The following is a 16,607-nucleotide window of genomic DNA, read 5'->3' on the forward strand; positions in this document are numbered from 1 at the left end:
GCTCCTTTTGCATTTTGTAATATTCTGCACGTTTTAACTTGATACAGTTAATACAGAATTATTTGAAATCGTGATCACTACTGTGTAAACACGATGCCTGTCAGCAATTGGGATGCAGTATGGATGATAAAAGTGGTTGACTAGAGAAGTGGCGCTGTGGATGATTTTCTAAGTATTTCGTTTTTAGTACTACTTCACAGTAAAATACAAAGCTAATCCTCTGAAGAAAAGGCGCCTCAGAGAGCTGACATTTAAAAAAATAAAAAGGGTAAAATACATTTCAAACCCAAGTCTCCTCCAGAGTGCACGGTCCCACTGTCAGAAACCCAGGGAAAAGCGTCAGGCGAGCTACTGCTGCCAAGAATCACCTGTGGGAGCCTTCCAGGGACTTAACAGAACAAGGTACCCAAGCCTCAGAGAACCTTCCAAAAATCCCCTTCCCGGAGCCCCGCCCCCTGCTTGTTACCATAGTGCGTCAAAGGCCCGTAGTCCTCAGGAAAGGGAAAAAAACGTACGTCGCGCGAGACTCAGTGACGGGATTTCGAAGTTAGGGAACAGCCGCGGCGCAGGCGCACTGGCCTCACAACCTCGGGGCTACACGCGGGTAGGTAGACTAGAGGAAGGGGAGCAAAGCGTGCTGGTGTCTTTTTTTTTTTTTCCTTCCCAGTGCAGTGCGTGAGTCTGTGGGTAGCCGGAGGTGCGGAGCGCGGGGCCTGGCTCGGCCTCCCCGGCGCGCGTGTGACTGCGGCGGGTGCCCTCCTCCTGCTCCTCCACGAGTTGGAGGAGTGCAACGGGCGGGACGCGAGTTCGTGCTCGCCTTTTCAGCGATTGCCCGTCACGCACACACTCCAGTCCCCTGAGAGTTGGTCTTCGCGCCTCGGCGCGCCTCTCCTCACCCGGCCCCTCCCACCGACCCCCGTTCCCGCTCTCTCCTGGTAGCGAGTCTGCTTCATCCCTGGGGTCCCTGCTTGGGGGCGGAGAAGATGGCTGGCGGACGTCTGCTGTTGGGGGGCGACTTCCTGTCGCCGCCGCCGCTGCCCCCCCTCCCGCCGCCGCCGCTGCCGCCCCTCCCGCCGCCCCCGCCCGAGCCAGTGCTGGAGCAGTGGCGCTATAGCCACGAAAGTGACTGGCAGTGGGCTCTGCGGCGCAGCTTCATCTGTCGGCACCTGCACAGCTATCCCGGGGCTGCCCTAGACCAGCTCCTCGCGCTCTCCGCTGCCTGGACCAACCACGTTTTCCTGGGCTGCAGGTGAGGAAGGTGTGAGGGTCGGGTTAGGGGCACGGGTGGTGGTGGGGAATCGGCGATGAGGGCCGGGATAGGGACGGGGGAGGCGGGTATGGGTGAGGGCTTAGAGACTGGAGATTTGGAGGTGCTGGAGGACTCCAGAGGGCTCACTGTTGGCCTGGGGGGGGGGCGTTGACCGAGCTAGGTGGCAGGGGATGACATAACATCTAGAAGGGTGCGGGGATCGCGGGAGCGGCCCCTCCAGGACCAGGGATGGAGATAAAGAAGCGCCTGGGAGAGAATTACTGAGAGGTCATTTTGATGGTGTTTTTGGAGGGCGTGGGAAATGACGAATAGCAGAACCTCGGACCTGCGTAGGACCTTCCAGGGATGCGGTATCCGCAGGGAATATTCAACAGTCGGGGCTTCGAGGGTCTGTGGGGGGAGGGGAGGGGACTCTGGTTCTAATTCTTGTCTCCTCCTGACTGGCCTCCCTTTCCATCCCCGTTAAATTAAACACCACCAGCCCTGCAGCTGGGTTGTACTGTCTTCTCCTGGGGAGGCGGTTTGTATGAGGTCTCTCAGCCGCAGGGCCCGCCTTTCTTGTAGATTTGCGCATAATGTGTATGGACGCAAACAAAGAAATGGATATATCTGCTGTAAAAAAGGATTGCCCTCATTTACCTTCAATTGTGATCAGAAGGATTAACATTTGGCCTCAGGGTGAGGTTTTAGGTATGTGTCCCCTCCCCCCCTTTCCTAGAACCTGGTGGGGGTTCTGAACAGGCCTCTTTAAAAGCTCTTTGCATTCAATGGAGACTGCGGTATGGTTCCAACGCATTTTTTTTCCCTCAACAGACTACTTGGACCACTGTCCTACAGAACCCTCAAACAGGCCCTATACTAGACTTATCATTCCTTTGATAGACTAAGAGGCTTCTTTTTTTGACACTCTTGCCTCACGGTGAATTTATTAGGAAGGATGAGAAATTCTGGAAAATGATCAGATCAAATTCAGCCAGTTCAGTTCCAGGAATGACTGTAACAGACAAAGATAGATAGGATTGTCTACTGTTAGTGCTTAATTGTTGAACATAGCATCCAGCGTGATACTTTGTTTTGCTTTCAAAACACAAATGTGTTTTTTTCTATCTTCTCTAGGTTAGTGTAATTTCTGCCTCCAGAGATAATGATTATTTCACTGGAGGAACTGGTTACAACTGGGGAAGCCTCAGTAATTAATCAAGTCAGATAAATCTAATTGACCTTCACTTAACAATATTGTTCTGGCAGTAGAAAAGGTACCTTTATCCTGTAATCATAGATCTCCTTAATATCACAGAAGGCCATGGGGAATCTGAATCCTTAAAAAAAAAGTTATAGGTGAGAATAACCATCCTTTGTGTTAATGATAAATCTTACCTTCCCACAAGAATGTAAACTCCTTTGGGGAAAGGGTTTTTGTTTTCTTGTTCACACCTTTATCCTCAGTGCCTAGAAGAGTGCCTTCTTCATAATAGCTGCTCAATAAATATGTGTGGCATGAACAGATGAATACAGCTTTGTAATGTACAAAATACTTAAAACATTTATGTATCTCATTTAATACAACAACCTTGGAAATTGAGTGGTGTCTCATTTTTACAGCTAAATCAATGGAAGCCAAGAAGTTAAGTGACTTTTCCAAGGTCCCATAGTTGGGGCTGGGACCCAAGTCTTCCAATGCTGTTTCCACTGAGACACAGCTCCTATAGGGAAGGATGGACCAGGAGTGAAAGCAAGTAACAGACATAAGTCATTATTATCTGTCAGGATTTCATCCCAAGAACAACAGCAGCCTTGAGCATAACTAGGGCATTAAAAACACAAACCGGGCCAGTGATAGTGTTAAAAGCTCAGGCATCCAGAGCATTTGTGTGTATGCACTCACCCAGGCACATTTGTGTATAGTATATATCAACACATGTATTGTCATCATGTTGCATTGTAGTTGTCAATTCAATCAATACAAGAATTGCTATAACATTATCCAGTAGCTTAACTGAAGAGTAATGTTTGCATTGTACCTGATAACTTAGATATAGGAGAAATGGAAGAGGCAATAAAGAATCTTGGAAGCTAGGGACCAAGTGCAGTCTTCCACTTTAGGCAGCCTTTATATTAGCTGTCATCTTCAGGTGGGTAAAATCTGTATTCCAGTACTTGTTAATGTCGATGTTGGCGGAGCTCTTGCTTTCTGGTCTATTCTTCTGTGACAGAAGACTCTTCTTTTCTCCCAAGGGAACTGTGGAGTACATGGTGACACAGCCCATTCTAGTCTAAAATTGTTAATTTGTTGTTCAAGGCTCATCCCTTGACTTACAGAACAGATTATAAACAGGAGCAAGAAGGGAACTCTTTGCCTTTTGTTTCCCACTCGTAGGACTTTCTGTGTTCTGATTTAGCCGGGGCTGAAATAACTCCTAGGTCACAGACATCTTTGAAAACTATTTGATCATAAGACCAAGCCAGGAGGAGGGGCTCAAATGTGCAGGGAAGCAAACCACGTTTCATTCTTTTTGGTGATAGTGGTGATTGTCAGAGAACAAGTTTGAATATCTTCTTGACTATCTGTAGCATGTTTCTCAGACTTAAGCAAGCATCAGACTCATCTGTTAGGCTTGTTAAAACACAGATTGCTGGGCTCCACTCCCAGAGTTTCTGATTCAGTAGGTGTGAGGTGGGACCCCAGAATTTGCATTTCTAACTAATTCCCAGATAATACTGTTGATCAGAAAATGCTCATCCAGGGACTACACTATAAGAACCATTGCCTTATAGGATAAAATAAAGCAATGTTTTCCAGTCTGCTTTTTGATCATTTTTTCCCTCATAGTCTAGGCAATGAGGAAGCCCAAATAGCTGAAATTATTTCTCTTCACTTTTTCTTGTCTGCTTCATAAAAGTAAACAACCTGTCAAGATTGTTTTCTGTAGGCAATTTCTAAGATACGTCTTGTGGCTAATGGAAAGTTAGTGCAGTCTTCTAATCACCTACATCTACAGCATAATTGTTCATATGAATGCCTAGGGACCTCTGCAGTTTTTACTTAAAATTGTCAATAGTGTATGTATATTTAATAAAGCAGAATGGTTAACTGGAGCATTCAGTTTTCCAATCATTCTTCATCAGTAGTATTAGAAACAGAATCCTGGCCTAATTACCTTTGATGAGATATTAATTAATAGAGAAAATATACCCTAAAATGAAATCAGCTTTGCCACCTTGAATATTTGTCTCTTCCTTGTTGATTGAGATTGGTGTTTGGAAGGTAGACGCTAGCTGGGCTCATGTTGTGAAACTAACCTCGCACATAGTAGGCAGAGTGCATCAGTCACCAGCTAATGAAGTATGAGTGGGAGCTTTCAAAAGATGTATCAATAATCTTGGTTTTATGTTATTCACTGACTATGTTAGGAGTCTTAAGAATAGTTTTGCATAAATAATTTTATACTTGGAAATCCTAATCTTTGCTTAGTTTTCAAACCTCAGCTTTTTTATTTGGACCTAGTAGAGCAGTTTAATAAATTAAAAAAAAATTGAAAGCATCTATTACTGAATATTCATTAAATTTCAGGTGCCATTGTATATCATAAGTATACACCTATATGCACGTGTCTTTTTTCAAGAATGTAAGATTCATGAAGTCAGATGTCTTTGTCCATTAGACATCATCTTTTTGTATGCTAGGTATGGTGGGACAGTTGTGATTTCCTAAAGCTTGGAACATAATAAACTATCTTTGGAAACCTTAAAGACTTGCTGGGGCTTTTTGGTTTTCTTTTTTAAGCATTTACAACCAAATGGGTGCATTAACAGACTTAACTACATAATATGCATGCATCTTAAAATTACTCTATTAGACTTGCCTTACTGACACTTTACATCATGGTCCCACCGTAAGATAGAATACTATATAGCCATTAAAACCCATGTGGTAATGACATGGAGAGAAAGTTTATGACATAGTAAATCAAGAAAAACAACACCCGCCCCCAGCAGATTACAGATCAACATAGATCATCTGATAGTGTTATTTTTGCGGCGGTGGGGGGACGTGGTATGGGAAGCATAGAAAAAGGAATAAAAAGTAAACCCCAGGGAGCTTCCCTGGTGGCGCAGTGGTTGAGAGTCCGCCTGCCGATGCAGGGGACACGGGTTTGTGCCCCGGTCCGGGAAGATCCCACATGCCGCGGAGCGGCTGGGCCCATGAGCCATGGCCGCTGGGCCTGCGCATCCGGAGGAGCCTGTGCTCTGCAATGGGAGAGGCCACAACAGTGAGAGGCCCGCGTACCACAAAAAAAAAAAAAAAAAGTAAACCCCAAAATGTTAGTGAAGTTATTAGTGGTTGGGTTTGTAGGTGCTTTTCTTGGTGGATTCTCTAAAATTTCTGGAGTAAAGGTGTTCCTTTTAAATCCACTACAAAAAAAAATACACTGTGGAAAACTGAGTAATGAAAGCTTTACTGCCTTGGCTTATTTCAAATTTGTGGAACCACTTCTTTATCCCTGGGTAGCTACTCTCTGGAGACTGAAATCCTAGTGGTCTTCATAGTAAAGATTAATGCAAAGATGAATATTTGCACTGTTCTTTGAATAGTCAAGTGTTAGGCACTCTACGGTCTGTTCCATTATTTTTTCAGCTGGTTAGGCTTCTTCAGTATTATGACTTCCCAATAAAGGGCTGAGAAGATGACTGTGTTGGCAACTAACACGGAGGTTTAGTTTTATAGCCTATGGGTGATGTTGAATTTTGTGGCAGATGTAATGAATAGAGAACAGTAAGTAGGTATAATCATTACTAACGCTGGAAGAAACCTGAGAGAAAAAGTGAATGTGAATGGAGTGGGCCCCAAATGCATCATTCATGCACACTGTATGGCATACATGCCATTTACAGCTGTATACTGTATTTGGAATCAGGCTATAATTTAAGGTCTGGAGAATTTGGACTGGAATTCAAGGTGAGTGGGTTGGTTGTAGTACCAATTTTGGTAGCAAGAGTGGCAATACCAGTTGGAAGATTTGTAGACTTCATCTCACTTTCATAATCTTTTGTTTTCATCACCTTGGAAATTGGACTCCCAAATCCTAATGAAAGTGATATATACAATGTATGACGTTTTAGGCGATGTTTTTTGATATTTAGATAAGAGGAAATAAAAATAAAATCACTCTTGGCATTTAAATACTGGTGCTAGCAGCAGCAGTTATCAGTGGGAAGTGTGGGTTACAAGTGGGCTGGCTTCCAGGTAATCTGTCAGTGAAGGCCGCCATGTCACTTCTTTGCTTTGCAAGGAAAGACATCTGAAGGGTGTGGAACATATTGTGTTGAAAATGGAAAATGTTACCCTCCTTCAAGTTCACAACCTATTCATGTAGAGGTGTGCTAGTCACTCATTTTCAGAACTTTCTTGGGGAATTCCCTGGCAGTCCAGTGGTCCCTGGTAGGCTGCGAAAGGCTCTGAAGGTAGTAAGGGTGAGTAGATCCCCATGATAACCAGAACTTCACTTGAGCCCATATTTTTGTTTCTCTGCAGGAAATTGATATTCTGTCAAGCTCCAATCTACTTCATAAAGGAGTCCTTTTAAAAATTGTATGTTTTAAAGCTTTTTACTATGGAAAAATCAAACACACAAAAATAGTTTAGTGGACACCCATGTGCCCATCACTCAACTTCAGCAATTATCAAGTCTGTCATGCTACCCTTCTCATTTCATCTTGCCCCCAGTTTTTTTGTGGGAGATAGTCTAGAGTATATAAAAGAAAATCTTGACATCATTTCTCCTGCAAATACTTTAGTATATATCTGTACCAGGTAATTTTTCATAATACCATTATTCATACTCAACTAAGTTAACAATAATTTCTTAAAATCATTCAATACCTAGTCCATGTTTAGTTTTCTGCATTTGTCTCAGGATACCTTTTTACAGTTGGTTTGATTCACAATCCAAACAAGGTCCACGCGTATCTGGTTGATCTGTCTATAACCTATAACCTATAACCATTCCCTCTCCTTTTACTTCATGCTGTTATTTGATGAAGAAATGGGCTGTCACATAGTGTTTCCTTCATTTTGGATTTGGCTGGCTGTATTTTTTTTAAATATTTATTTACTTTGGCTGCACCAGCTCTTAGTTGCGGCATGCGGGATCTTCACTGTGGCATGTGGGATCTTTAGTTGTGGCATGCATGTGGGCTCTAGTTCCCTGACTAGGGCCCCCTGCATTGGGAGCGTGGAGTCTTACCCACTGGACCACCAGGGAAGTCCCTGGCTGGCTGTATGCTTGTGATGGTGTTTAACATGTTTCTAGGAGTTAGGGGCTTGATTAGGTTTGAGTTCAATTATTTGGTGGGCAAGAACACTTTTTAGATCTTTATCCTGTCATATCACATCAGGGACACAGGTCTGGTTGTCCAATTTTTAGTGATATTAAGATTATAAAGTTCTCCACCAGCTTTTTTTAATTGAAATTTTTATTGAAATAATTATAGATTCATGTGTAATTGTAGGGAAATAACACAAAGCAATGCCCTGTACTCTTTACCCAGTTCCCCCCAGTGACAACATTTTGCTAATTATTGTATCATATCATAACCAGGATAATGACCTTGTTGCAATCCACTGATTCTACACAGATTCCCCCAGTTTTACTAGTACTGGTGTGTGTGTGTGTGTGGTGTGTGTTGTGTGTGTTGTGTGTGTTTAATTCAATACAGTTTATCATGTGTAGGTTTGCATATCCACTACCACAGTCAAGATATTGAACAGTTCCAGTACCACAAGGATCCCTCATGTTGCCCTTTTATAACCACATCCATCTCCCTCCCACTCATACACAATATTGTGTGTATCAATAGTTTTTTCCTTTTTATTGCTGAGTAGTGTTCCGTGGTATGTGGTACCAGAGTTTAACCACCTGTTGAAAGACATCTGAGCTGATTGCAGTTTTGGGTTGTTACAAATAAAGCTGTTTTGAACATTTGTGTACAGTTTTTTGTGTAAACATAAGCTTTTATTTCTCTGAGATAAATGCCCAAAAGTGCAGTTGCAAGATTGTGAGGTAATTGCATGTTTAATTTTATAAGAAACTTCCAAGTTGTTTTCCAGAGTGTCCATACCATTTTACATTCCCACTAGCAATGTACGGTTGATCCAGCTTTTCTGCATCCTTGTCAGCATTTAGTGTTGTCACTATTTTTCACTTTAGCCACTCTGATAGGTATGGAGTGAGATCTCATTGTGGTACATCTTTTTGTGTGCTTATTTGCGATCTGTATATCCTCTTTGGTGAAATGTTCTGTTTATATCTTTTGTCCATTTATATGTATGTGTACACATATATATGTGTATATACACATATATGCACATTATATATATATATATGTATATATCTTACTGTTACATTTTGAGAGGTCTTTATACTAGATACTAACCTTTTGTCAAGTGTGTGGTTTGCAAATGTTTTCTTGCAGTCTGTAGCTTGTCTTTTCATCCTCTTCATGGGGTCTTTTGAGGACAAAAGTTTTTAATTTTGGTGAGGTTCATTTTATTAACTTTTTCTTTAATGGATCATGCTTTTGGTGTCAAGTGTAAGAACTCTTTGCCTAGCCCTAGATTTGAAGATTTTGTCCTGTGTTTTTTGTAAAAGCTTTTTAGTTTCACATTTTACATTTCAGTTTGTGATGCGTTTCGAGTTAATTTTTGTGTAAGGTGTGAGGTTGAGGTTGTTTGTTTGTTTGTTTGGCTTAAGGATACCCGCTTGGTCCAGCACCATTTGATGAAAAGGCTGTCCTTCCACCATTGGATTGCTTTTCCAGCTTTGTCAACAGTTGAGCACATTAGTATGGGTCTGTTTCTAGGTTCTTCTCCGTCAGCTTTTCATCTGATAAGCTTAGCAGCCATTGATGATCACTTATTGTTGCATCATGGGTCACAAAATGGTAGTAATCTATCATTCCTTCATTTATTAGCTGGAATGCTTCTGTAAAAGAGATTTTCCTCATCAACTCTCTAGATTCTCTGAGGTACAGTCTGTACAGGAAAATGCCAGATAAATGCTTGCTTTCTTCTTTTAACATTACCTGTTTTGGGAATAATGATTTGATTCCCTACCATCCTACAAAGGTGACCAATAATGAGTTTGTAAGTATTATTATGAACTAATGGATTTTTTAAATATTTGATGTGTTTCAGTCCACTGTGGTTATTCTTACTGATACTCAAGTTGGCTCACTTCTGAGTCCATTTGACACAACCCCTGAGGTCTTTGACAGCTTCCTTGTTTCCAGGCACAAAAATATCTCCCAGGTTCACCTTATACATTTTCTTGCCCCAGACTTGGATTCGATCCAACCATTTCTCTCAGGACTCTGATTCCTTTTGGTGGGAAGTGATAGAAACCACAATCTGGATGTTAACAACCCATCCCTTATTATTTATTTATTTGGTTGCACCAGGTCTTAGTTTCACCAGGCGGACTCCTTAGTTGCAGCACGTGGGCTCCTTAGTTTCGGACTCCTTAGTTGCGGCATACATGTGGGATCTAGTTCCCTGAGCAGGGATCGAACCCTGGCCCCCTGTATTGGGAGCGCAGAGTCTTATCCACTGCGCCACCAGGGAAGTCCCACAACCCATCTCTTATTAACACTCTTAGTACTTCTGTAAATATGTTAATGTAATTACTTACATATAATATACATATATGATAGAGAAAATTTATGAGTTTATATGGATACTTTTAGTTCAAATTAAAGATAAGGTCTTCACCTAAATTTCTTGATTTTTATGTTTGTATGTCTCCTAATGATAGTAACATAATTACTCATTTGATACATAACTATTTTATGGCAGGTTCTTCAGTTTTATAGCCAAGACACTCTGTTGGTAAAGCCCTGTGGGAGCAATTATAAGACGGGTCATCTAGAAACTTTTTCAAAAACTGCATTCTTATGTTTTAACTGTAGATTATCTTAATTTAAATAGGTACAGCCCACGCTTGATGGAAAAAATTCTCCAAATGGCTGAAGGTATTGATATTGGGGAGATGCCTTCATATGATCTGATGCTGTCCAAACCTTCCAAAGGTCAAAAACGTCACCTCTCAACATGTGATGGTGAGTATACTTATTTCTGGAAGGTGGGATTTGAAGAAACAGTGTGGCTTTTTTTTAATGATATGAGTGTGGTATATGATTTTAAATAACATTGGTAACTTTGGATCTTACACAAATGTAAAATTTTAACTTTTAGTTTATACATTCTTTTTTAGGATGCTAAATAGAACTGAAAACTAAGAATACTGAACTCACACTATAATGCTGTCCTTGAAGTCTGTGCCATGGAACCTCCCTTTAAATAGAACAACCTTATACTCTAGATCATTTGAACATCTAAGTAACTAAATCCTCTTGGATGGGTCCAGCGTGGACCAATTTTCTACTAAACAGTGTTATAGGGAGAAAGCTCTAGTGTCTGGTATAGCCTCAACAGAGTTCTTCCATAGCTTTAAATTTGATATCCTCCATAAATCATTAGTTTCCAGCTGTTCTAGAAATAAAATATAGCAAACACCTTTTTGTGCAGAATAGGTCAGAACTAAGATTTTGAAGTTGAAAACCTTTGGGATCTTTTGACAATTTTTTTTTTTTTTTTTTTTTTTTTTGCGGTACGCCGGCCTCTCACTGCTGTGGCCTCTCTCGTTGTGGAGCACAGGCTCCGGACGCGCAGGCTCAGCGGCCACGGCTCACGGGCCCAGCCGCTCCGCGGCATGTGGGATCTTCCCGGACCGGGGCACGAACCCGTGTCCCCTGCATCGGCAGGTGGACTCTCAACCACTGCGCCACCAGGGAAGCCCGACAGTTTTTTTTTATTTGATTTTTTAGTCACAACTGTGTAAAGTACCATCACAGAGTCAGTCACTTCTGGTACAAAAGAGAGGCTTTGTAAATGCCTCTGCTCATCACCTCTGTTGCATTAGAGCCATCTGCTTTTCAGCACAGGTGGTATGAGATCGTAGTGGAACAACCTCTTACTCGGTACACTTCACCTGTGCTTTAACTCATTAGATGCAGAAGCATCTACCAGTCATGCATGGTGGTGACCTGCATACTCGAGTCGATGGCTTTTTTTTTTTTTTTGCGGTATGCGGGCCTCTCACTGTTGTGGCCTCTCCCATTGCGGAGCACAGGCTCCGGGCGCGCAGGCTCAGCGGCCACGGCTCACGGGCCCAGCCGCTCCGCGGCATGTGGGGTCTTCCCGGACCGGGGCACGAACCCGTGTCCCCTGCATCGGCAGGCGGACTCTCAACCACTGCGCCACCGGGGAAGCCCCAATGGCATATTTTCTATCAAGTCTCTTCCCTTACACATGGAAAGACAGGGAGCATCCCTCCTTATGCTGGAATCTTACATTGATATTTGAGTACCTTCACCTAAATGACCTGAAGTTTTTGTGATGGGAAGTATCTTGTACCAACAATATAGTTTGCAAAAATAATATGGTTGGTACTATTTTCCTGCTTGGTTCTTTTGAAATATTCCTTTTTTAATTAATTGTAAATTTCACTCATTCTATAGGTCAAAATCCTCCTAAAAAGCAAGCCGGTTCCAAATTCCATGTGAGACCTCGTTTTGAGCCTGTACATTTTGTAGCTAGTAGTTCAAAAGATGAAAGACAGGAAGATCCTTATGGCCCTCAAACAAAAGAAGTAAATGAACAAACACATTTTGCCAGCATGCCAAGAGACATCTACCAAGATTATACTCAAGACTCTTTCAGTATACAAGATGGAAATTCTCAGTATTGTGATTCATCAGGATTTATTTTCACAAAAGACCAGCCTGTAACAGCCAACATGTATTTTGACACTGGGAGCCCTGCCCCCAGCAGCACATCACAGCAGGCAAACTGCCAGTCAGCTCCTGAGCCTTCACCATCACAGACATTTCCTGAGTCAGTGGTAGCTGAGAAGCAGTATTTTATTGAAAAATTAACAGCGACTATCTGGAAGAACCTTTCTAATCCAGAGATGACTTCTGGATCTGATAAGATTAATTACACATATATGTTAACTCGTTGTATTCAGGCATGTAAGACAAATCCTGAATATATATACGCTCCTTTAAAAGAAATCCCTCCTGCTGACATCCCCAAAAATAAAAAACTTCTAACAGATGGTTATGCTTGTGAAGTTAGATGCCAAAATATCTACTTAACTACAGGTTATGCTGGCAGCAAGAATGGTTCCAGGGATCGAGCTACTGAGCTAGCTGTAAAACTCTTGCAGAAACGTATTGAAGTTAGGGTTGTCCGACGGAAATTCAAGCACACGATTGGAGAGGACCTTGTGGTGTGTCAGATTGGCATGCCTTCATATGAATTTCCTCCAGCTCTGAAACCACCAGAAGAGCTGGTGGTGCTGGCTAAAGATGCTTCTGGGCAGCCGATTTTTAATGCTTCTGCCAAACACTGGACCAATTTTATCCTTACAGAAAATGCAAATGATGCCATTGGTATCCTTAACAATTCTGCCTCATACAACAAAATGTCTGTTGAATACAAATATGAGATGATGCCAAATCGTACATGGCGTTGTCGAGTGTTTTTGCAAGATCACTGCTTAGCTGAAGGTTATGGAACCAAAAAAACAAGTAAACATGCAGCTGCTGATGAGGCTTTGAAAATCCTTCAAAAAACACAACCCACTTACCCATCTGTCAAAAGTTCACAGTGCCAAACAGGCTCTTCACCCAGGGGATCTGGGAAGAAGAAAGATATAAAGGATCTCGTAGTTTATGAGAATTCTTCAAATCCTGTGTGCACGCTGAACGACACAGCTCAGTTTAATCGAATGACAGTTGAATATGTCTATGAAAGAATGACAGGACTCCGATGGAAATGCAAGGTGATTCTAGAGAGTGAAGTAATTGCAGAAGCAGTTGGAGTGAAGAAAACTGTCAAATATGAAGCTGCTGGGGAAGCTGTGAAAACCCTCAAAAGGACCCAGCCGACTGTCATTAACAACTTGAAGAAAGGAGCTATTGAAGATGTGATTTCAAGAAATGAAATTCAGGGTCGCTCAGCAGAGGAGGCTTACAAACAACAAATCAAAGAAGATAATATTGGAAATCAGCTGCTGAGAAAGATGGGTTGGACGGGTGGTGGTTTAGGTAAATCTGGTGAGGGCATTCGGGAGCCAATCTCTGTCAAAGAGCAGCATAAGAGGGAAGGGCTTGGTCTTGATGTAGAGAGGGTAAATAAAATTGCCAAGAGAGATATTGAACAGATCATCAGAAACTATGCCCGCTCGGAGAGCCACACGGATTTAACTTTCTCTACAGAGCTGACTAATGATGAGCGGAAGCAAATACATCAGATTGCCCAGAAGTATGGTCTTAAGAGTAAGTCTCATGGGGTGGGCCACGACAGGTACCTGGTGGTAGGTAGAAAAAGACGGAAGGAGGATTTACTAGACCAGCTCAAACAGGAAGGCCAAGTGGGGCATTACGAGCTTGTGATGCCTCAAGCAAATTGAGATCTTACTAATTTATTTTGTAAATGCCTAATGAGGCAGGTTTGTGAATTAAAGAAATGCTACATGTTCTGGTTGCAGAGTATATTCATTCTTAAGATGTTTCACCTTGTTCATTTCATATAGTGCTTTATTAGATACTGGAACTTGAAGAATTCTGTCCACTTGTATTAGCTTAATCCAGCAGATAATATTGTGCAGTTACTGTTTGTGTCTTTGATATTGCTGTGTCCCTCAGATTTTAGTAGTTTGTACAAAGCAAGAACACATATCCAAATGGAATTTCACCCCGAGAAAGAAATTCCCATTTTAAAGGGCATAGCACAGCAGTTTGCAACAATACGTAAAGTTGATATTGACTACAATAAAACTACAGTCTTAATTCCAGACTTAACTGAAAATGTCAGGTCATTTTGTATTATCTATTTTCATCTTTATGTGAAGCCAGTTATAGAATGTTTAATAGTAAATTGTGCTGTATGTGTAAATGTCCTTACCAACTAAATGATGTAAAAATTTCTTAAAGTAATTTTAGTGTTCATTTATTTATAACTTCTACCATGTGGTTTCCAGAATATTGGAAGTGATATACTGTATCTTGTGATATACGAGTGTTAACAAATTCTAGTCTTCATGCTGAGAGAGCACTACTTGAGACAGCAATTGAAAAGTTCCCAAAACTTTGATTCAGTCTGAAGAAAGGAAGCTGGAACTGTCTGTTCTTGGTGCCTTGCAGAGAGACTCGCAGCAACTCTCCGTTATAGCTTTCACATGATTTGGGTGTATAGCACATCCAAGGTGGCCACAGCTGTGGTGGAGCTTGGTAAAAGACTGAAGATTCATTGGTGCTTTGATGAAAAGGTTAGTTGGCTGTTCCCTCTCTCAAAAAGCTTATTTAGCCCCCAAAGCCAACTTTGTAACATATTTAAAACTGCTATTTTCGCTTATTTCTGGAATGTAAAAAAAAACTGTATAAAAAGGATTAGTGTATGCTTCCTGAATAAAAAGGAGCCAAAGTTGATCAAGATGGCGGTGTGCTTGTTTCTGGGAAGCAGCCTGGTAGCGACACTTCGGGTCTTCGGAGAAGGGAAGTGGCATTTGCACAAAATATTTCAACACTTAGAGCACATGTGGATGAACATAATGACTTAGCAGATAGGAACAGCCAGTCAGCCACCCATCACGTTTTCTCTGGGGACCATACCTGCTGGCTGCAACCAAATCTCAGGCTGTTTACTTTTACGTGATTTTGTTTTTGTATCTCAGATAAATTAAGTGTTAATATTCAGAGATGAATACTGATATTGATAAACACTTCCAATGACTTCATATTTAGAACAATTAGGTTGTTTACAGTGTCTTAAAACATTTAGCACCAAACGTGACATGTAATTGGCCCACAGTGAACAATTTCCTTTCCCCTCTTATTTATATTTTACATTAAGAAGCTGTCCATTGTAGTTAAATCAGTATTTAAAAAATATAAAGGGATTAACTTTTATGCCTGGACCTCCGTGACTTTTAGTCACCTACAGTGATTAACACAGTAAGTGATGTTTGCTTTCCACTAACTCTTTTGTCCTGCAGTATATGGCCTTTCCTAATGTTGGTAGGAAGGGAAATGAGGTGTGCATTTTATTTTGGCACTTAATGTTTTAACAGTGGCAAAGGGAACTAAGCTAAAATGTTTATAGATTTTATAGGATTTTTTATTTTACCTACAAGTCTCATGCCAACTTTGAGAAGCTGTGGTTCAATTAGTGTTAGAATAGCCAGGCTTCAACTCTCTTGGGTAAGAGTGGCTTTGGGGATTAAGGAGTGTGAAAACTCATTTCTCTACATTTCTTTCCTCTTCCCCAAATGATTTGGGGGCTGGAGGAGTAGGGTAGTGTTACACAAATCTGGTTTATCTATGTAAGTTCAATAGAACAGAATATTAATAAAGTTAAGCTCTGAAATAATGGGGCCAAGTGTATATTTGGTTCTCGGTTTGAGAGTCCAGATTTCCTAACTTCTTAGATCAGCCTTGGTATAGATGTGGAATTAGGGTGAAGTCATTTAACTCTTGCTTGAGAATAAAGAACGTTGAGAAAGGGGTTTGGCAAAAATGAGTCGCTGACAACCCTGCTGTTCTATTTTGTCCCCTTTTTGTTGGTTCTTGTAGTTTCCCTTTCTTTGAGATGGCAGTCGTTCTAACCCAGTAACCTTGCTATAAAACCTGCACAGGTACATGAGCAGTTTTAAGTTTTATTTGAATCACTTAAATATATCGTACTGAGGAACTAACTGCTTTCAGTTATATTTATAGCTTTGAGGCTCACAGATCTATTGTTTAGATTTTTTTCCCTCCCCTTTGATTATAAAATGAATAGAAATTTCCTGCATTCTGTTGGGATTCTTTTTAAAATAGTATACAGTGCATTCACTGTGCTATGAGTAACTCCTGAAGCTGGAGATCGGTCCTAAAGGACTTTAATTACAACTTTGGTTCTTCGTCATACCCTCTTTGCCACACCAGCAGGTGCAGAATTGAAGGTTCAAGTTCAATTCTGCCATTTAAAAGGGGACTTCACAAATCTGGTTTGTTATTGTTATAAATTATTGTATGCAGGCACCCTGTGGCATTTGTTTAAAAAAGCTGTAAAGAAAAAAGGCAAATTAGCATTAAACTTTGAAATGAATGATTTGTGGTGCCTCTGACCGTGGATACGATGCTTTGGGAGGTCAGCTTGTTGACGCCGTTGTAAGATTTTAAAAGGATTATCCCATGAAAGAGATTGGGAATAGTGTTTCTCAGGAGGTGTACA

At 41.3% G+C, this 16,607-nt stretch overlaps 1 protein-coding gene across 1 annotated transcript; it reads left to right on the forward strand.

Moving 5' to 3' along the window:
* The first annotated feature begins 581 nt into the window (after positions 1-581).
* Positions 582-14,909, forward strand: NKRF (NFKB repressing factor). The gene is made up of 3 exons (XM_060087162.1): positions 582-1,249; positions 10,254-10,384; positions 11,846-14,909. The coding sequence occupies exons 1-3, from the start codon at positions 984-986 to the stop codon at positions 13,801-13,803; spliced, it is 2,355 nt and encodes a 784-aa protein (XP_059943145.1). The 5' UTR covers positions 582-983; the 3' UTR covers positions 13,804-14,909.
* The last annotated feature ends 1,698 nt before the right edge of the window (positions 14,910-16,607 follow it).

This window comes from Mesoplodon densirostris, chromosome X (assembly GCF_025265405.1).
Source record: "Mesoplodon densirostris isolate mMesDen1 chromosome X, mMesDen1 primary haplotype, whole genome shotgun sequence".
NCBI classification, from domain to species: domain Eukaryota; kingdom Metazoa; phylum Chordata; class Mammalia; order Artiodactyla; family Ziphiidae; genus Mesoplodon; species Mesoplodon densirostris.

What these genes read in the sequence shown, in the direction of transcription:
- NKRF (XM_060087162.1), top strand. Translation starts at nt 984, where the DNA reads ATGGCTGGCGGACGTCTGCTGTTGGGGGGCGACTTCCTGTCGCCGCCG. An exon ending in CACGTTTTCCTGGGCTGCAG is followed by an intron (nt 1,250 to 10,253) that starts GTGAGGAAGGTG and finishes TAATTTAAATAG; the next exon opens with GTACAGCCCACGCTTGATGG. An exon ending in TCACCTCTCAACATGTGATG is followed by an intron (nt 10,385 to 11,845) that starts GTGAGTATACTT and finishes CTCATTCTATAG; the next exon opens with GTCAAAATCCTCCTAAAAAG.